This window comes from Petaurus breviceps, unplaced genomic scaffold (genome assembly GCF_028583685.1).
Source record: "Petaurus breviceps papuanus isolate PSGF00001 unplaced genomic scaffold, PetGlider_PUasm1.0 90769, whole genome shotgun sequence".
Lineage (NCBI taxonomy): Eukaryota > Metazoa > Chordata > Mammalia > Diprotodontia > Petauridae > Petaurus > Petaurus breviceps.
The window spans coordinates 16,913,967-16,935,290 of NW_027187341.1; the positions used below are offsets into that span (position 1 = coordinate 16,913,967).

General features: G+C 38.1%; 1 protein-coding gene across 1 annotated transcript in view; it reads right to left on the minus strand.

Annotated features, from left to right (window-relative positions):
• The window catches only part of CPB2 (carboxypeptidase B2), a 56,715-nt gene that overhangs the window by 8,109 nt on the left and 27,282 nt on the right, over positions 1-21,324 (minus strand). Inside the window, exons 6-10 of the mRNA XM_069068836.1 lie at positions 18,332-18,436; positions 17,452-17,562; positions 15,417-15,510; positions 3,452-3,654; positions 1,702-1,789 (exon numbers count right to left, since the gene is read on the minus strand). Coding sequence (XP_068924937.1) covers positions 1,702-1,789; positions 3,452-3,654; positions 15,417-15,510; positions 17,452-17,562; positions 18,332-18,436 — 601 coding nt within the window. The remainder of the gene's footprint in view (positions 1-1,701; positions 1,790-3,451; positions 3,655-15,416; positions 15,511-17,451; positions 17,563-18,331; positions 18,437-21,324) is intronic.

The window sequence follows — 21,324 nt, forward strand, 5'->3', positions numbered from 1 at the left end:
GTCCTAACATCTTTTCCTTTATAATATTGTTTGAATATGTTTCTTCTTCTATTTCCAGTTACCACCAAAATTCAAACCATCCTTTTATGCCTAAATTATAACAACAGTCCTTCGCAATTAGTCTGTCATCCTCAATTTTCCATTACATCCTAAACACTGCCAGAATAATCTTACTCAAACAACTTTTTTAAAAAAGCATAACTCAAAAATCAAAGGAGCTACCTATTTTATTCCATATCAAATTTTCACTCCTCGGTTTAACATTCAAAGCCCTCTATGTTGTACCTTTCCAAGTTCACCTCTCCTTATTCCTCACCACAATCTCTCAAGCCAAGCCAGATCAAGCTTGTACTCATCCCCTGTGTGTAACCTGTTTAGCCTAACTCTGGTTTTGCTCCAACACTTCCCCTGTGTAGAATGTTAGCTTCCCTAATTTCTACCAATATATATCCATAAAATTCACATCTAGATAGCCTTCACAGGTGCTGTTGCTCTAATGCACTTATGTATGGTTTATAGCTGTTATTTTATACTCATTAACATGTTGTTTTGTAATTGTCCTTTAGTCATATCATCTATGTAACAATGAACTTTGTCTAAAAACTGCCTCCTCTGCAATCTTGCTTAGGTGCTTGTAGAGATTGGACATGAAGTCACCTGTTCCAGCTTTTTCCTCTACCAAATGACCAAATAAATTTCTTTCTAAAACTCTTTCAGATTTGGGGGTTTGTTCTCATGACTGACAGTGACCATGGAACACAATAGTAATGCTCCTCTGTGGTAAAGCGAAGAGTAAATGCCACAGAAGCTTAGGTTTCTAAGGCAATTTGGGGCTATTTTGTGGAGCCCTCAAACACTAGACTTGAGAAGTCTGAAGAACAGCATCTCAGTGTCGAACAATCTTCATTTTGTTACCATAGTATACACCTACCATTCCTCTAGTGTAGACTTTTACAATGTAAAAAACTGTTCTACTCTATTTGATAACTTATTTACAAAGTTACACTTATTTATTTCTATGTTACATTCCTCTCTGTTGCTGTCATTTTTAGAAACAAAAACTTTGCATGTGCTATTTAGTAACATATATGTATATAATGTATACACACACACAGATAGTCTGTATATGTGTATACTTTAATAGTCACAAAATAGCATAGGTTACTATATATCATTATTAATATATATGTGTATATTACATACACACTTACACACACAAATATAGTATATGTCTAATACTATATAGCACAGATGAAGGTTCTGTTTCTAAAATAACTGCAACAGAGAGGAATATGTACATATGTATATATGTGCTTATACACACATTTAGTTACTATGTATAACATGTATATACTATATTGGGGGAGGGGAGAGACAAAGAGTGAAAAAGTAAGAGAGTTACTAAATAGCACAAGTGATTTCTAAAATGACTGCAACAAGAGGAATGCAATATATATAATATATCCATACATATATATGTCATGTAATATATATGGAGAGTGATAGAAAGTTAAAGGGAGGGAAAAGAAAAATATACTCTGCAAAGTATATAGAAGATTAAAGAAAATTATAACATATAATTACATTATATATTATACATACATATATTAAGCATATATATTATACATACATATGCATATATTATACATATTCTTGTATAACAATTGACTGTTTTCAAAGAGCTTAAGAAATAATACTTACAGATTGTTTGTGCACCAGGGCCATATTTGTAATAAGTATTTTCATTAACTCTCAGAATGGCTTGAGCTGCTTGCCTTGCTACTAGAGACTGAAAATAATAAGATATGGGATTTTTGTTAGAGCATGACTATCATAAGCAGAATGGTAGAAGTGGTTAGCAGATGGTGACATTACCTTTCATTTGTAGATTTACCTCAATTTCAGTAGAGCAGATATTTGAAAATAGAGATTTACAACAATACAACCCAATCCAAGTTGACATAATGCAATATAATGCAATAGATAAATGAGCCTTGTACTATGGAAGGATTATTTGCTTCAAATACATATTTGCAGTGTAATAATGGCTTTAGGTAGCAAGCTCCTCTAGGCATATTGAAAATACCCTTCAGTTTTTAAATTTGATTCATACATAGTGTTTCTTATGTAAAGGTGAATATACCTATATTTAATCTATAAACCAATTTAGAAATGTTACTCATAATATAGTTTAATGATAGCTAATATTTCTCTAGCTGTTTAGAGTTTACCATTACCTTATCTGAACCTTACAACAATTCTACAAGCTACTAGTAATGCAACTAGTTCTAGGTTCATTCAAACAAAGAAACTGAGATCCACACTGACTTGCCTAAGTTCACACATCTATAAAGCAGTACTAAAGCCACTAGAATCCAGAATCTAGGTCTTCTGATTCCAAATATAGCTCTCTTTCACTCTAACACAATATTTTCTCTCCCTCTCTTTAACTCTCCACCACTGTCCATTCCTTCTCTCTAAGAACACCTGGGTTTTTTTTTTTTCTAAAATTTCCCATGACTTCAAAACTCTTTTCCATCAGAATTAATATACTGAGTTATAATGTAGGAGACAATCAATCCCTCTACCCAAATTTAAAATTTCCTTTACATCTTTGTCTTTTTGTTTTTTATAAGACCTAGAATATTGACATTCTCACTTGGCCAACAGGAGGGGATGACCCTGGACACTTAACCTCTCAAAGTTCTTTAAGTTGCAGACTATAAATTTCAGAAAAGAGGTCTGCATTGGTAAAGGTACTTTCCTCTCCTAAGAGCTCCCTCTACCAGAGAAATCACTGGTCTAGCCCATATTCCCTACGTTTTGCATATACTTGATCATGTCCTTGTTGTCTTGCCCAGGAGAATATTAGTAAGCTCCTGGACACTGCATTCAGAGGAGAGCAAAGACATGTGCTCCAGATAACTTGGATACAGAGGGAGAAATGGGAGAGAAAAGAGTTGAACTATGGAGTGGTAAAGACCATGGAAACTCAGCTAAACAAACTACCCAGTAAAGATGCTATATCAAGGGAAGCTGTGTGAGGACTCTGAACAAAGAAAGGGCTCCCTGGCCCTGTAGCACCAGGAGCTATGATTGCTTTTGCCACAGCGCATCCAGAAATGTATTTTACCAGCACTGCACCCTAATTTTGAGCCCACTCTAGGAATACTGTGCATATATGTGGAAGTACATCCCAGGTTTGGGGGGGGAGGAATGTTTAGCTACCATTCCTACAATACCATCATAGTAAATATATTTACTAAGAGTTTTTTTTAATGTACAATTTATGAAAGCAAGGACTAGCAATTTTTTCCTTTGTATCCACGGTGTTTGGGCACATAGTTGGTATTTAATAAAGACTTGTTGACTGAATAAGTGATTGATTCAGAGTTTTAAATAGTTCTTAAAATGTTAATAAGAAGTAAAAAATTTTTCAAGTATCACTTACTAGTTCTTCATGGTCTTTACTTTTGCTCATAGTGTAGGAGTATGGAAACAGCACCATCTGAGAGTATGAATGCATACTTAAATATGCTTTAATGTGATCCAGATTTCTCCTGAGGAAACTAGCTACTGCCTTTACTTCTGGTTCTGACTCAGGATATGGTCCGCAATAAATTTCCCTGCATGATGAATTTGATGCACCTGCCTCTGGAACAAAAATAAGTAGAAATGATAACTAAAAGATGCAGAAGAAATGGATTCTTTTGGATTCTCAGATACCATTGTCATTTATATCTCCACCCCACCCCATCCCCCATCTATATCATATTCTAAGTCTATGGCTTACCTTTTTAGAGAGATGGTATAAGAATCACTGGGAAGAATTATATTCCACCTATGGTTTCCATTTCAACTAGTATGTCTCTCATGCTCATTAAATGTTGGGCTTATAATTTCTTATGTAATATATTTGCTTTTATATTAAATAGCAAAACTGAAATTTGAACCTAGTTTTTCATAACTCCAGGTCAAGTCTTTCCAGTTTAAAAAAAGCACTATATTTGGAGTTTAAAAACTTGGATTTTACTATTGTAATCATGGACAAGCAATTTAACCTCTCTGAGTCTCGGTTTTCATATGTGTTAAATAATATTTGTTCTGATTACCTAATAGGATTATTTTTGATATTCTGATAAGATAATGTATTGACATGTTTTGTAAACCATAATTGCCATAAAGTGCCAGATATAATCATTTCTGTATGGCCAGGAAGGCTTGTTATTGAATGTATATATGCAAGAAAAGCAGAAATTTGAAACAATGAATGAGATAGAGGGTGATGCCTCATAGATGACTCCACCTGACTTTTTTTCTTCTTGCCTTCCCTACCTTAATTTTCATGGGATTCTCAAGCAACTAGGGGGAAGAGGCTGAAGGAAAATTATGATGCCACAAACCCATGTAATCCTATCAGGATTCTTTGGTTGAGTTCCTTGAAATGGGTTTGGGGGGACCTGGGTCCCCATAGAAGGGTAAAGTGAGATTTACAAAGATTTTTTTATTCTAAAATAGACATAGGTACATGCCCATGGCTCCTAATGACAAGGAAATGTTAGTTCGAAGACAGTTAAGATGGGGAGCAGGTGAGGGGGTCTAACTAGCCAATGACTCTGTGTTAAGGGTCTACCATTCTCATTAAAAGAGATAAAGCTTTGACTGCACTGTAAGCTAAAAGAGAGGAAGAATTCAGTCCCTCTCTTAAGGGGGAAGATAGAGTACCTCATCTGAGAACTTCAGTTGAGATCTGGTAGGGATCAACAGTGAAGGCAACCCAGTAGAAAAGGTTGGAAAGTAGGAGAGACATATGAAGCTTAGAGAGAAGTAAAGAACAGTCAAAATGTGATGTGGTGCACAACAAAAGGTCCCTGACACATTGCGCAGTGACTAACTTTGATAGACTTAGCTCTTCTCAGCAATGCAATAACCTAAAAACAGAAACAAAAAAAAAAACCTCATGATGGAAAATTCCCTCCATATCCAGAGAAAGAAATATGGAGTCTAATGCTGATCTAAGCATACTATTTGCTCTCTTTTTTTTTTTGTTTTGTTTTGTTTCTTCTTTCTCATGCTTTCTCCCATTTGTTCTAATTCTTCTATATAACATGACTAATGTGAAAATATGTTTAATAAGAATGTATATGTAGAGCCTGTATCAGATTGCACGCCACCTTGGGAAGGGTGGGGGAGAGTGAGGCAGAGAAAATATAAACTTATAGAAGTGAATGTTGAAAACTAAAAATAAATTAGTTAATTTTTGAAGAAAAAAGGTTTTTGAACAGAGCAATTTCTAGCAGGGTATAGATGTAACAGGAGAAGTACAATAAATCACCAGATGATATTACTGTCATGTCATGAGTTGTCTTTATGTGTGTGTGTCTTAGTCATGTTTGTTCCTCATGTATGTCCATCCACAAATATACTCTAGCCATACATGTCCTCTACAGGTATGACCCAGGTTCTTGGGCAAAATATTTTCTTGCTACTTTTCTTACTCTATTTTATTAATGGCTTTGTTTTGAATAATTGTATGTTCTGACTGACTGGAAATAATAAACACATCAGTGGGGACTTATGGGCTATGTTTTTGAGTGTATGATAAGAATAACTTATATTTGAGGCAGTTTTAGGGGGGAGACTCACGTGGAAATGAAGAGCACCCACAAGTTCTAAAGACATAGAAAAATATTAAAAGACACAGGCTCAATCTGACAGTCTTATTGGGGATACCCAACATAATATTCATGGGGGGGACCTCAAGAATGCTTACAAAAGGCATCTAAATGAGTGCATGTAGAACTAACTTAAAACCAATTAAAATAAACTTTGTGAGACTTTTCATAATTCTTTGTTATGCTGTAATAATTCTATTATGCTATGAATATAATTAGAATTAAGTAGAAAATTGCCTAAAGATTAAAAGTTTGTTTATTATAGGGAGATTTGTGTTGTGATAATATTTGTTGTAATGGGATTTGGCCTATAGTATAGAGGGAACACAGGTAGGTCCAGTTTTTTTCACCACATTATCATCTTTCATCAAGTCATTTGGAATTTGGAATTCACTTTTCCATTTAATAAAAAAAAGAGAAAAATAACAATGTTGAGAGTCAGTAGGACACAGTAGATAAGACTTTGGAGTCAGGAGGACCTGAATTCAGGCCCCAGCTCTAATACAATGCTATATGTGACCCTGAACAAGTCACTTAATCTCTCTGTGTGCCAAAACAATTCTCCACCCCTATAAATTGCAGGGAGAGTGCTGATCAGCCTTGAGAAAGGAAGTTGCTCAGCTGTACCTTCCTTTACCAAATAATAGATTTGGCATGAAAAACTATGTTACATGTCAGGATGAAGGGCCCAGGCTAACCTAGAAAGTCTTTTTAACTTGAAATGAAAGTAGAATTATAGTATTGATAGTTTGATTTCTTAGTCCTAGAAGCAAAGTTTGTAGCTGCAGCAAAAGAAACTGTCTCCTTCTTGTTCCTACAGAGAAGGCAAACCCAAGCTAAAAATCTGCAATACTCTGTTTGTCATTTGCACAATCGCATTTCCCTCTAGCCTACCATTTCTTTCCATCTTGTAGGTGCTGCTCCTCTCCAAGTCAAGGAGGCTGTATTTTATTATAGAAAAAAAAAATTGGTTGGTGGTTGTTGTCCTTTGTTCTCGATGAGGACCAAAATGACATCACTATGCTCACGTCAAGTTTCAGTGTGTCTGACTGGCTGATCAGACCAATATGAGCTTGGAATACTCTACCACAAGTGAGGCACAAATAGTCCATGTGAGCATTTGGGGTGGATTCTCCAAATTTGTGCATCTTGGGCTTCCTTTGATCTGTTTCAATTCTGCTTTGCTCATAGAATACAGTGCCTTCTCTGATCTGGGCACGCCACGCTGAGTGGTCCTGTGCTAATGTCTCCCATGTCACACAATCAATTCCAAAGTTCTTGAGAGAAATCTTGAGAGCGTCCTTCTATCACTTCTGACCACAATGTCAATGCCTACCCTGTGTGAGTTCTCCATAAAATAGTCTTTTTGACAAGTGTGCATTTTGCATTTGAACAATGTGGCCAGCCCATTGGAGTTGCACTCTTTGAAGTAGAGTTTGAATGCTTGGTAGTTTAGTTCAAGTAAGAACCTCAGTGTCTGCTACCTTATCCTGCCAGGTGATCTTCAGAATCTTCCTAAGACAATTAAAATGGAAGTGATTCAGTTTCCTGGCATGGAGCTGGTAGACTGTCCAGGTTTCACAGGCATACAACAATGAGGTCAGCACGACAGCTCTGTAGACCTTCAGTTTGGCAGTCAGTCTAATACCTCTTCTCTCCCATACTTTCCTCTGGAGCCTCCCAGTCACTGAGCTAGTTCTGGCAGTTCTGGCAGTGTGTGTGTCAACCTCATTATCAATGTGTACATCCCTGGAAAGTACTCTACCAAGGTAGGTGAACTTATCCACAGCATTCAAAACTTCTCCATTTGCTATAACCAATGGTTCCGTGTATGGATGATGTGGTGGTGCCTGATGTTAATGAGTTAATGTTGTTGTTATGTAATGATGTTAATGAGTGTTAATTGTTAAGCCAAAATTAGCACAAGCAGCAGAGAATTGATCTGTCCTTTGTTGCATGTCAGCTTCAGAGGTTACATTGAATGCACAATCACCTGCAAACAGAAAATCATGCACCAATACTCCCTCCACTCTGGTCTTGGCTTGTAGCCTTTTCAAGTTGAAGAATTTACTATCAGTGTGATAGCTGAACTTGATACCATGTTCATCCTCATTGAAAGCATTTGACAACATAGCTGAAAACATCATGCTAAAAAGCATGGGAGCAAGCACACAGCCTTGTTTCACTCCATTGGAGACTGGGAAGGCATGAGAGCATTGTCCATTATCCAGAACCCAGGTCAACATGCTGTCATGAAACTGACATATAGTGTTGATGAATTTCTCTGGGCAACCAAATTTTGACATAATTTTCCATAAACCCTCACAAAACAGGGAAGCACTAAAGATTATTGTGGAGGCAGCTAGGTGGCTCAGTACATAGAGTGCTGGACCTGGAATCAGGAAGTCCTGAGTTCAAATCTAGCCTCAGGCACTAGCTGTGTGACCCTGGGAAAGTCATTTAACTTCTGTGTGCCTTGATCCACTGGAGAAGGAAGTGAAAAACAACTCCAGTATCTTTGCCAAGTCCATGGGGTCACAAAGAGTCAGACATGACTGAACAACAAGTGCATGTTTTCTCATTTGATCCTCAGAATAACCCTGTGAGATAGGTGCTGTTATAAACATTCTGACTTCTCTTAAAAACATATTTTTGAATTTTCATTCAACATCTTATCTAACTTTTTTTTACATTTCCAACTTTCACATTTTTCAGGGCAATAAATTCCATAAATTCACTACTTTGTGAAAAGTAACCCTTCCTTTATTTGTTCTAAACTCTCCTCTTTCAGACTTCAGGGACGGTTCCCTAGTTTCATTAATCTGAGATTTGATAGATAAATTCACTCTGTGCACACCATGCCTGATTTTATAGACTTTGAGCATATTAGTCCTGGCCCTCCTCTTTCCAGATAAGAGTGCTCATCTTTACTTAATCTGCTTTCATAGTTCGGTGCTTATCCCTTCCCTCATTACATTTTCCTTTCTCTGGGCATTCTCCAAAACCATTAGGTCTTTCTTGAGGCTGCCAACTAAGGCAATATTATGATTCTATTGAATTTCCTTCTTCAACTGTCATAAGTTTCTAGCCTGTGAGAAATAGATATGAGGAAAATGAAACTAGAGAGGTCAAATTATCATACAAGGTCACCCAGGTAAATAGCTCACATTTATATGGCACTTTAAGATTTGCAAATGGCTTAATGTGCTTTATGTGCATTTGGTCCTTACAATTACCCACTGAGGTAGGTGGTGTTATCATCCCCATTTTACAGATGAGGAAATCTAATAGATACTAATTGAATTACTTCTTGTTATTGTTTAATCGTATCCAACCCTCTGTGACCCCAGTTGGGGTTTTCTTGGCAAAGATTCTGGAGTGGTTTGCCATTTCCTTCTCCAGGAAACTAAGGCAAACAGGGTCATACAGCTAGTATCTGAAATCTCATTTGAACTCAGGTTTTCCTGAGCCTAGTATTCTCTGTGGCACCACCTAGCTGCCCTAAAAATTACCCAAGGTGACCTAATTAGTGAGTGTCTGAGAAGAGACAGTAGTCCCAGCTCTTCCTAACTCTAATTCCAGAATTCTTTCCATAATGGCATACTATGCTCTCAGTAAAAACAGATCTAACCAAGGAATATTTCTAGTCAGCACATATATTGATAGAGTATCATAATAATTGAAACAAGTAATCTCATAATATTTCCCATTTATTTTTCCTGATCTCTTGGGCAAGTACTAAATCCTCTCTCCCCAATATCCCAACATTCCTTTTTTCATTTTTTTTAGATAAGAAACTTTACTTGAGGTATTTTCAACAAGTAAGTGTGCAGTTAAACAAGCTAAGCTTGAGTTTTAACTCATCCGCAAATCAGCAATCATTTAAAGTGATTGTTCCCAAACATGTTGATAATGTGTCACTTCTGGTCATATTCTAGAAAACACACTTTTCATAATATAATAAGAACAACAATAATAATATTCTCTAGCATTTATATGGTGCTTTAAGGATTGCAAAGCACTTTACTTATATTATCTTACTTATACATATATTTATCCTTTTATTCATCTTAAAATAGCAACTACTAAAAATGTAGAAAACCAATTATAAGGAAAATCTAAAATGCTCATTTGCTTTTAAAAATATGTGTACAATACTAGCAATCTTTTGTCAAAGGACAAGTGAACACATTCAGTTATGTCTGGTTTATTTGATGTCACATTTAAAATCAAACACTATTCATAATGTGTTCTAAACTTTCTCTTTTCTGGGTTGTCAGCAAGCAAACGAATGCCTCAGAACAGCTAACAATTCACCATAAACCTCAAGAAAGTCTCAATAGTTAATAAACATTTATTAAGTGGCTACTATAAGCCAGACACTGTGCTAAACACAAACAGGAAAAGAGAGTATCTGCCCTCAAGGAGCTTAAGCTAGGGGTGGGGTGGGGCTGGGAGACACAAAAGGAAACTGGTGGATAAGTAGTGCAGCCAGGTGAGAAAAAGAGTAAATGTTCTGAGCTAATCCCTACCCCCATGGAAGTTTTGGAGTTCATGACTCCACCCTTACATAAAAGAGCTATAAAGTGGAATACTAAGGCTCACTGAATTTTGTAGGAGGATGAGATTTTCCCAATAATGAGCTTCCTGAGGCATTATAGAAAAGTTAGAGAAGTCTCAGAGTGGTACAGCCCAGTGAGAAATAAGAATAGTTTTTCTTCAAGTCAGAAGGTTCCTCTGTACCATTTTTCACAATATAATGGTCCAAACAGAGCCCCAAACCAGAGACATAGATCCAAACTCAACACAGAAACATAGGTATAGGGGCAGGGAAGTCACTTCAGCCACAAAATAGAAAAGTTTACAAGAGATTGAGCAATTCTGCCTCAGAACTTGATACAACTAAGAGTGTATATGAGCATCCAGAGAGAATCCCGTGATTCACTTTGAGGTTAGGCTGCCAGATTCCCCGCCACCCCCCTTCACTAGCCAACCTCAGAAATGTGTTCGTCTTGAGAAAGGCACTGAAACAAATCCTCAAGAATGCAGAAATTTATTCCATAAGCTCAACTTCCTCTTCTCCCAAGTTCCCATCATCCTCAGGGTAGCTCCATTACAACTAATCACTTATTTTGGCTAAACATTTAGGCAAAGGTCACATCTATGACTCTCAAAGGACACAGAAAGGCAACTGAGTCATTATAACATTGAGGCATCAGGGAAGAAAAACATCCAAATTGTTCATTATGCCCCCATCTAGGCCTCTATTTGACTGATTCTAATTTTTAGTGAATTATTTTCCTTGAATAGTTTTTGAAGCTCCTTTTTTAGGGAGGTATTTTCTCCAGCTAAATTTTGAACCTCCTGTCCCAGTTCACAAATTTTATTTTTTAGGGATTTGTTTTCTTCAGTGAGATTTTTTTCCAATTTGGCCACTGTAGATTTAAATTTATCTTCTACCTCTCTAATTTGGCTTTTAAAATCTTTCTTGAGCTCCTGCAAGAATGCTTTTTGGGCTTGAAACCTGTTCATATTTCCTTCTGTGGTCTCAGGTGTAGATACAGAGTCCATAGTGTCTCCTGAAAGTGTTTCTTCTCGTTCACAATAATAGGATTAAATTGTCTTTGGTCTTCCCTTTGCAAGTTTCTTATGGCCCATTGTGATTGCCTATTTCTTGACCTTTAAAGTGTATTTCTGCTTCTGGGGTACAGAGGGCTCTGACCCACACTTCTCAAGCTGGGAGCTAGGTGCCTGGTTGTTGACTTCGTGTGCTATAGTTTCTGTATGTCTAGACTGAACTGAGGCCAAGGCCAGGACTCTCAGTGTTTCCCCTGAGCTACCCTGAGGTTCACAGAGTAATCTGTTGGGGAGGGGTGGTCTGGCCACTTCAGATTTCCACCTCTATGCCCCAGCAGGCTCAGCAGCTGACAGCCAGCAGAGCTGGTGTCCACAGATTCCTCTGGTGGTGCTAAGGCCCACCTGGGCTTGTGTTGTTCGTGCTTGCTGGATCCACCACCCTGGGCTTCTGGTTCTCCTGCTGGTTAGGTGGGGCTTGTTGGGACCCCTCCTGGCCTTCACTTCAGACTCCTTACTGCCTTAGTTGCACCCTTTCTCAGTGACTACTAAGCCTGAGGTTATTTCCACTAATTCAGGATTTTACTCTGGGTGGGACATTTATCTCTGGGTTTTCTGGGTGAGGGAGCGGGAATTGGAACAGCTAGGGATTACTCTGCCTTCTTGGCCCCTGGAAATTCAGGTAGCTGATTTTTACACTTCCAGGCTGTGGGATGATAGCCCCAGAAGAAACTGCTGTTGCTGCAATGGGCTTTCTCTTACCCAGCTCTGACTGATCCTCCATCCTGTGGTGAGACTGCTACAAATTGAGCTTGAGTTGGGTGAGTCCTTCTCACTCAGCTGTAGTCTGCTCTCAGATCCATGATGGTGCAGCCCCACTGCATGCTTCTCACTCCCCCTTCCCAGACCTACACTTTCCTGGGCTGGGAATCTGCCGCACTCTGCCTCCCAATGGAATCTGTCACTCTAAAATCCATTCAGATTCCCTTTTTAAACTTTAATGACGGGATTCATAGAGGGGCTTAGAAAAGTTACTGCTTCCATTCCACCATCTTGGCTCTCCCTCCCACCCCCCCATCTAGGCCTCTATCTCAGAGGTATTGTAAAGACTCAAGGTGGGTCACTGTGGAAGCCAAGACTAACTAGGATGTTAAGAAAATAACATCCCTCTCCCAAGCTGCCCTTTATAAATTCTCTTTTGCTCAAAGTTTAATCCTCCTTTCTGCTACTACTTTCTCTTTTAAAATTAATATATTTCAGGTGATAAGAAGCCAAGTCCTTATTCATACACCCTCATCCTCCACTGTCATTCTCCAAGAGGTAAATCAAACCTTAAATTCTGACCATTCAGTTCCTCACCCCTTTTCATTCCTTGGCCCCTATTTGCTCATAGATCATCTGTCTCTCACATGAACTTCCCTTACCTCCCTCCCCAGAACAGCATCTTCCAGAAGTCAAGTAGGGAAGAGGAGAGGAAGGAGCTTCAGGGGACTGATAATGTGTCCCAACCTAGTCTCTTGTTTGGTGCCTGAGCAGGAAAATCACGAAAACTTCCACAGATAGAAGCTTCTCATCCTTTGGGGGAATTAAACTCATCATCATTATCATCACTAATATTTATAGAGCACTTTAGGGTTTTCAAATCATATTATTTCATTTGATCCTCACAAAGACTCATTGAGACAGGTAGGTAGAAATTATTGCATTTTATAGAATGAAATGAAAGCTGAAAAAGACTAAATAGGGTTGGCATAATGAAGCTATGCCCCTTGAAGCAACAGAATTATTTCTAGATCTCCTTGTAGATCAGCCCCTCAAATGCCTAAACACTGAGAAGGTCCTGGCCCAATGGGTTGGAGGGGTTCTCAAATGAGGTAGCCTCTCCTGAGAGATAGTAAATGGTCCTTATCCAGGGGACCATAAGTCTGACAGAGAGATGCTGGATGAACATGTAACAAGGGAATTTATTCATTAAGTCCAGTCCTTATGGGTATTCATAGAGTGACATTAGTGCAATTCTCCATGTGGAAGACTATGGTGAGTCTACTTCCAGGAGAATGGAAGTACAATTGAGAGTCACCGGAGCATGCAGAAACTTTCCTTTGGTAATTCTGATCTGCTAACCATGTGATAGACAGCAGCCTCTTTGATTACAATTGCAGGACTGGAGCTGGGGGTACTTTTGTTAGGCATTGGTCAGCCTCAGACACTTCCTTTGATTTGGTCTCCTTTCTTCAGCTAATTTCTCCCTAGTTGACAGTCCAGTGAAAGATAGCTCCATAAGAGGACAAGCTGTGGGCCTTCTCTCTACCTGATGCCGACATGTGGCCCTGTGAATATGGGCCTCAGTCTCCTTGCCTGCCTTAGAAGTTATTTTGTTTTGAGTGAAGGAAGTTCTAGATTATGATCTTGTCAGTTTCAAGAATGAGCCACCTGAGAGTCAAGTACTTGCCCAGAACCGATGCCCCAAGGAGAAGGGAGTGACTTTCAGGATGCAGCGAAGTGGGAGCTGAGACTAGGATTCATCCAACATCACTGCCGCATTTGGACATGAACTTGGTGGGATGAAGGCTAGATAGAAAATGTGTTCATTCTGAGCCCTTTCTCCCCAGAGGTAGAATGGGGAAAGTGTACTCCCAAGGTGTTGGGGAGGGGGAAAGTGACGGTGCTTCCATTCTTACTATATATTTAAAATAAATATCCCTTTGCAAAAGTGAATTGATTAAATGGAGCTGGGGTGCTAGTCACTAATGGCTAATAGTGGAGGGAACAGCACTGGATGGGAGCTCAAACTAAAGGCATTAGAGAAAAGACAACCCAGAGGCTACTGTTTAGTCATTTGCACAACTCTTTGTGACCACATTAGGGGTTTCGGTTTGCCATTTCTTTCTCCATCTCTTTTTACAGATGAGTAGATGAGGCAAACAGGGTAAAGTGATTTGCCCTGGGTCATACAACTAGTAAATGTCTGGGGTCAGATTTGAACTTGGGTCCTCTTAACTCCAGGCTCAGAGCTCTATCCCCTGGGTCTCCTAGCTGCCCTGGGGGTACCCACCTAGAATCTTGAAGAGGAGATGTAGCTAGCTTGCTTCAGGATCATAAGACCAAATTGGGGGGATGGGAGTAGACACTGGCCAACAGAGCTGACTTGGGGCTCTGACTCAGTAACTCTCAAGGCTATTTGCGGCTCAGCACAGACTCTACCATAGGTTTTTGTTCTCCTTTTAGGGTTTGAAAGTCTAAGAGCCCTTCCAGATGTAACATTTTATGAATGTCTGGTGTCATTCATGAAGAAGATAAAGATTGTAGGAGGGAAACTTTATATTACTACATTAATCTATCTTGCATTACCCTCTCCTCATCTCTTGCCGCGCCTTATCTACTTTCTTCTTCCAACCTAGGATAGTTTTCTTCTCTGAGGAAGTAATTTTATTGCTGATGCCTGAGATCAGCTTTTGAATTACACTCACAAGAAAGATGAAGTACTCAATATGTACTAAGCACTTGGTGACTTGGTTTACCTTGGATCTGATCTGTAAGTAGATAGTCCCATATGAATCTCTGAAATTAAATTCCTATCATTCCAGTGGGTGATAAAAAAAAAAAGAAAACAAGAAAAAAGTGGTAGCCTAATAGATAAGAAGTGCTTAAAGAAGATTTTGAGTCTTCTTTTGTTCAGTGCCAAGCCTACCAGAAGCAGAGGTCTGGGTCCTTAGAGTCATTTTTTCCCTAGAACATTCTCTTTAAAGAATTCACTATCTAAAGTATCGCTTCAATTTCTTTCAATTAAATTTAGCCTCAGAAAAGTTAAATAGCTTGTCCAATACTCTTATAGTTCAATTCTTCACTAAACCAGAGAGGGTTTTTTTTCTTTTTTCAGTGATCCAAATAAATGAAGCTTTACTGCATCTGACTGCAGCGGATAGAAGGCCAGTCACAGATTGGAAAAATCTCTGTTCAAGTCTTACTTCTGACACATACTGGCCGGGTGACTCTGAGTAAGTCACTTAACCTTTCTGTGTTCTAGGTAATTCTCTAAGGTACAGAGAAGCTGCTGACCAGCCCTGATAGGGGGAGTTTCCTCATATTGGAGTACTCTAGGTTAATGAAAGCCCAGGTTACTTCACTAACCCAACATCTAAGAGTATAAAGGACATGTCATCATACCACACCAATGTTTCGAAGCAAAGTTCCTGTTCAGATCTGTCCCGACGCACCTATTTCCCTCATGCCAGGAACGGTTCTTTCTCCACATTCGATTCTAAGCAAAGATAGGAAAAGTGAAAGGCCAGCCTGGTTCAAAGGAAAAAGTCACTTGAAAAGTCCTAAGCAGTTTACATTGTGTATTCTTCTGCACTCTTCTCAGGCCACTGCTTCATCCTACTCTTTCTTCACCTTTGAGCTGTCTTTCTCCCCCTGCCCACAGCTGCTATCTTCGTCTAAGCTAACCACCTGACTACTAGGCTACTTTACTAATCTCCTGTTTAGATTACTTATTGTCACTTTCCTTTCCCTCTAATTTGTCCTACATGTTGTGTTCCTCGAGGTCATTTGGAGCCCCTGCTCAGAAGCTTATAATGACTCATGTTATATCATTCCATCCCAATGTAAATAGTGTGGGGACTCTTCACTCCAAGGCAAATCATAGTCTTAACAGTTTAGGAGACTGTTCCATGGGTTTCTGTGACTAAAAATCATCATCACCTGGTGACAAAGCCAAGTGGTGATTTCAGCACCAGACAGGTAATCAAAGCCTTTCCAGTTTGGCAACACCTAATGTAGCTGATGCTATTTAAGCAAAGCTGGTGAGAATACAGGGTTACCTCAATGAGGCATCACAGCAGTGTTTTGTGGGCAGGTGGCATGATAAGAATCATCCTGGATGAGAAGGCTTCAATTATAACCTGGCCCACCTGAATGAGATAACATTCATCTAAATATGTATCTAAACAGGAAGGGACAGAAGAGAAATAGAAATTATACTCTCCTGCTTAGGAGGTTGGCCTCAATGATTTGAGAGACAAGTCACTTTCATCTTATTAATTTTTTTCTTCTTTGATTCATAGAATTTTTGAGCTGTACTAGACATTAAAGGTCAATGAATCCAACTTCCCTACCAATGTAAGAATCCATTTAATAAAAGCTAGCCTCTGCTTCAATAGGTTTCATGACAAAGAGCAAACTATTCTACAAGTTGTCTATCCTTTGTTCTCAAAGAGGACCAATAACATCAGGATGGTGATGTCTTGACTTGCTTATGATTTGGATTTAAATGACGCGGGGCTGTGCAAAGTCATCAGCCTCATTCTCTCCAAGTCATCAGAGTACAATGGCAAGACAAAAGTCAAGATGAGTGATGATGGCCCAAGATGCCATTCTTCAAGTGGTAAAGTAGTAAAGTCTTTCCATTTCAGGACAGATCTAGTGGTTAATAAATTCTTTCTTATAATTCTCTCTTTTTAATTTAATAGCTAGCATTATACAGCACTTTGAAAAGTGCTTTAATATGTCTTCTTATTTGATCCTAACAACCCTGGGAGGTAGGTGCCATTATTACCCCCCTTTTTACAGATGAGAAAACTAAGGAGAGAGCTTAAGTGACTTGCCCAGGGTAATACAAGCAATAATATCCAAGGCAGGGTTTGAACTTGAATCTTCCTGACTTCAAGTCAAGGGCTCACATTTATATAGCATTTTTAAAATTTGCCAAATAGTTTCCTTATAATCCTGTAGGGAAGTAAATAAATAAAATTCTATCCACTGTGTCATCTAGCTACCCCTAACTTTTACCCATGGATAGTAGTAGTAGTAGTAATAGTGGTGGTACAAGTGGTAGTAATGTGGTAGTAGTAGTAGTTGTAGTAGTAGTAGTGGTAGAAGTAGTAGTAATAGTAATAGTGGTGGTAGTAATAGCTACCATTTATATAGTACTTTAAAGTTTTCAAAATGCTTTTCATATGTTAACCCATTTGCCATTAATAACTATACAGAATGTCTTTCTTTAGGGGGGATATTTTAGATGGAATTCTTATTAAGGTATAAGTTGAACTAGATATAACTCTAAGGTCCCTTCTAGCAACTCAGAGTCTATGATTTTTTAGTCATAAACTGTTTAGTTGCAAGGTCCACTGTCTGTGTGAAGCTGATAAGAGCTCATGACTCCCTGCAGAAAATGTTAAGATGTTAAGTGCTTTTCACTCACTTTTTTCCATGTGTAATCATAACCATCCACATTCAACACAGGCATGACATAGAAATCTAGATGATTCAGAAGCTTGGTGATTTTAGCTTGTTTCCCATAAAACTGGGTTGCCTAAAAATCAAAATAAGATCCAATTAATCATTTTCTTAATTCCTTTCAGTGAAGGCACTGTGTTTACCTTATATATTAAGTTTGTGGACTTTACTCTTTGAAAGTTTATTCACTCCACAAAAGAACTGAAGCGTCAACCTCAGTACAATGCTACTCCATTCCAGCAGGTGGCTGATTCCATCATGGACACATGGTTTGGACAATTAGCATAAATTGAAACGTGTGATTCATTAACTGTTGGTGGAACTGCAAATTGTTCCAGCCATTCTGGAAAGCAATTTAGAGCTATTCCCATAACATTACTAAACTGTGCCATACCTTTTGACCCAGTGATATGATTATTAGTCCAAAAAGATCAAGGAGTCAAAAGAAATGTCCCTCATATAACAAAATATTTGAAGCTACATTATTTGTGATAGCAAAAACTATAGCATGTTCCTATGGGAAATTATGATAACCAGTTTATGAAGCAATTTCTTACAATGCTTTATGAAAAATGGAGACTAGCTTAATCTAGATAATTCATGCAGTCATTTACACTGAAAAAAAAAAACTTTCCTAATGAAATTCTCAAGATAATGGCTTCATTTTTTTTTCATTTCATTTAGTATGCATAAGCACATCCAAAGTCTAATAATATTAATTCTTAACTTAAATTCAGCATGGGGTAGTAAAAAAGGATGAAACTGTCAAGACTGGATGACATTGGAAATGAAAGAATATGGCTGAGATCATTCATCCAAACACTAGAAGGGTAGTATGGACTCACATAACCTATGAACCACAGGCAGAAAGCTGGAGCCACCCATTCTCGGGCATGGATACCACAGTCAATCCATATAGCATTTCTTGATGCATTTCCCTTTGTAGAAAGCTGGATAAGAAAGAGAAAATTTCTCGTTGAAAATGGATCACAAGAATCCAGAGAACTGGTGCTCTAGGTGATAGCTGCATACTTCCTCATGATAGGTAAGTAGAGGTAGAAAAAAAAAAGATTATATAGCTTTCATTATCTGATTTTTTTTAAACATCCTGGAACTGAATTCTCAGGAGACTTTAGATCACTTCCTAAAAGATCCTGGATTGGGGCAACTAGGTGGCGTAGTGAATAGAATACTGGCCCTGGAGTCAGGAGGACCTGAGTTCAAATCTGGCCTCAGACACTTAACATAAAAACTAGATGTGTGACCTTGGGTAAGTCACTTAACTCCAATTACCCCCCTCCAACAAAAAATAAATAAAAGATGCTGGATAACTTTATGAACAATGTTTTCACTTGTAATTCTTTTTAAATATTTTACTTTTTCCAATTACTTTTTTATATTTATTACATTTTTATACTTTTTTCCAAATTTGAGTTCCAAATCCTCCCCTCCTCCATACCTAACAAGTAATTTGATTTGGTTATATATGTACAAAAATGTAAAACATATTTCCATAGTAGTCATGTTGTGAAAGAAAAAACAGACCAAAAGAAAGAAAACACCAAAAAAAAATATACAGAAAGTGAAAATAGTTTGATCTGGATTCAGACTCCATCAGTTCTTTCTCTGGGTATGGATAGCATTTTCCATCACTTCATTTGTAATCTTGCAAAAGCCTAGGAGGCAGTTTTCAAATGGATGTTTCTTATATAAAAATTTTATAAAAGCTGCAGGCGTAACTATAAATCTTTACTGAGTGAAAGCATTTCTTCAGTAAGCAATTCTTCAGGAGCAGGCACATTGCCTTCTGATGATCTAACATAACCCAGGAATAGAGTTCAGATAATTCTAGAGTAAAGCCTTATAGACTCCTCAGAATCATATTTTTAAATGCATACAAGAAGATACAGAGTCATAAAGCAAATCAGTTATATTGAAAAATAGTCTTCAAAATATCTTTTTACAAGTTTTGGCCTCCAGATTTAAGAAACTTGACCTAGAAGAAAAGAGTACTCACATAATTATGATAATAAGAGCTAATACTAATATAGTCCTTTAAGTTTTGCAAAGTACTTCATAGATATTATCTCATTTGATCCTCTCAACAACCCTATAAAGTAGATACTATAATTATCCTGGTTTTTACTATTCAATTCAATAAAGATTTATTAAATGTCTACTGTGCACCAGACATTGTGCTAAGCACTAAGGACAAGACAGTCCTTGTCCTCAAGGAGCTTACAATCTAATAGAGGAAGACAAAGTAGAAAAGAAAATTGAGGGGTATGTGGTAACCCAGCATACCACAGGGTACCCAGCAAGGGGGCATGTGTTTGGTGGAGTCAAAGCCAAGCACAGCTGCCACTTCAGTTCTTTTGTGGAGTGAATGGGGTGGAACCAAGATGGAGGAGTAAAGGCAGAGACTTGCCTGAGTTCTCCCAAATTCCCCTCGAAACAATGTTTAAATAATGCCTCAAAATGAATTCTGGAATGGCATAACCAATGAAAGGATGGGGTGGAACAATTTTTTAGCCCAAGACAACTTAGAAGTAAATGGAATTACCAGGAAGGTTGTGAGTTCTCTATAAAGGAAAATTTTGGAAGGAGTTTAGTGCTCCTCCCTCCAATCTTCTGAGAGAGATAAGAAACTGAGACTGAGAAAGGTGAAGTATCTCTCCCAAGATCAAACAGCTACTAAGTTCAGGATTTTAATCAGGATTGAGGAAACTGAGACAAATGGTGAAGTGACAGCCCAACATTACACAGCTAGTAAGTGTCTGAGGCCAGATTTGAACTCATGAAGATTAGTCTTCCTGACTCTAGGCCTGGCACTCTGCACTTTGGTGCCACCTAATTGCCCATTCCTCTTCCTAACTTCCCTATTTTGGTCACCATCCTTCTGGTCACCCAAGTTCACAACCTCATTGTTATTCTTGACTATTCACTCTCATTTGCCCCAGATATCACATTGCTAGGACCAATATATTTATTTTTTTTAAGATCTTTGAATCTGATCAAATCCTTAAGTAATTAAGCTGAAAATTAAGAATTTTCATGCCAATAAAGCATGAAAAGGATGATTTTAACCTAAAAATGTTTTAAAGGCAACTGTTAAGTAACTGATCATAAAGAACCTTAGTTTAATCCATTATTTTAAGTAGCACTATATGTTAATGGGTCTTCTAGAATAAGTGAGCTGAAAAATAAACTGAAAATTACTTAAATAGCTTGACTTCTTAAATGTTATTTGATAAAATTAACATTTAATATTGCCCATTGGATGTTCCTAGGTGATGTGGTGGATAGAATGCCATCTGGCTTCAGACACTTGCTAGCTGTGTGACCCGGGGCAAGTCACTTAACCCTGTTTGCTTCAGTTTCCTCATCTGAAAAATTATCTGGAGAAGAAAATGACAAACCACTCCAGTAACTTTGCCAAGAAAACCCCAAATGGGGTCACAAAGAGTCAGACATGACTGAACAACAATATTCAAAATCCTATGATGTAAGAGGCTATTACTTTGCCATAAGAAATGATGAAATGGACAGTTTCATAAGAAACTAGGACAACTTCTATGAACTGATTCAGAGTGAAGTGAGCAGATTTAAAAGAACAATAGCATTATTTTTAAAAAATGTAACTTTCAGGGGTGGCTAGATGGCACAGTGAATAGAACACCAGCCCTAGAGTCAGGAGGACCTGAGTTCAAATCCAACCTCAGACACTTAACACAAAAAACTAGCCATGTGACCTTGGGCAAGTCACTTAACCCCAACTGCCCTCCAAAAATCAAAAAAAAAAAAAGTAACTTTGAAAAGCTTTAAGATGCTGATCAAT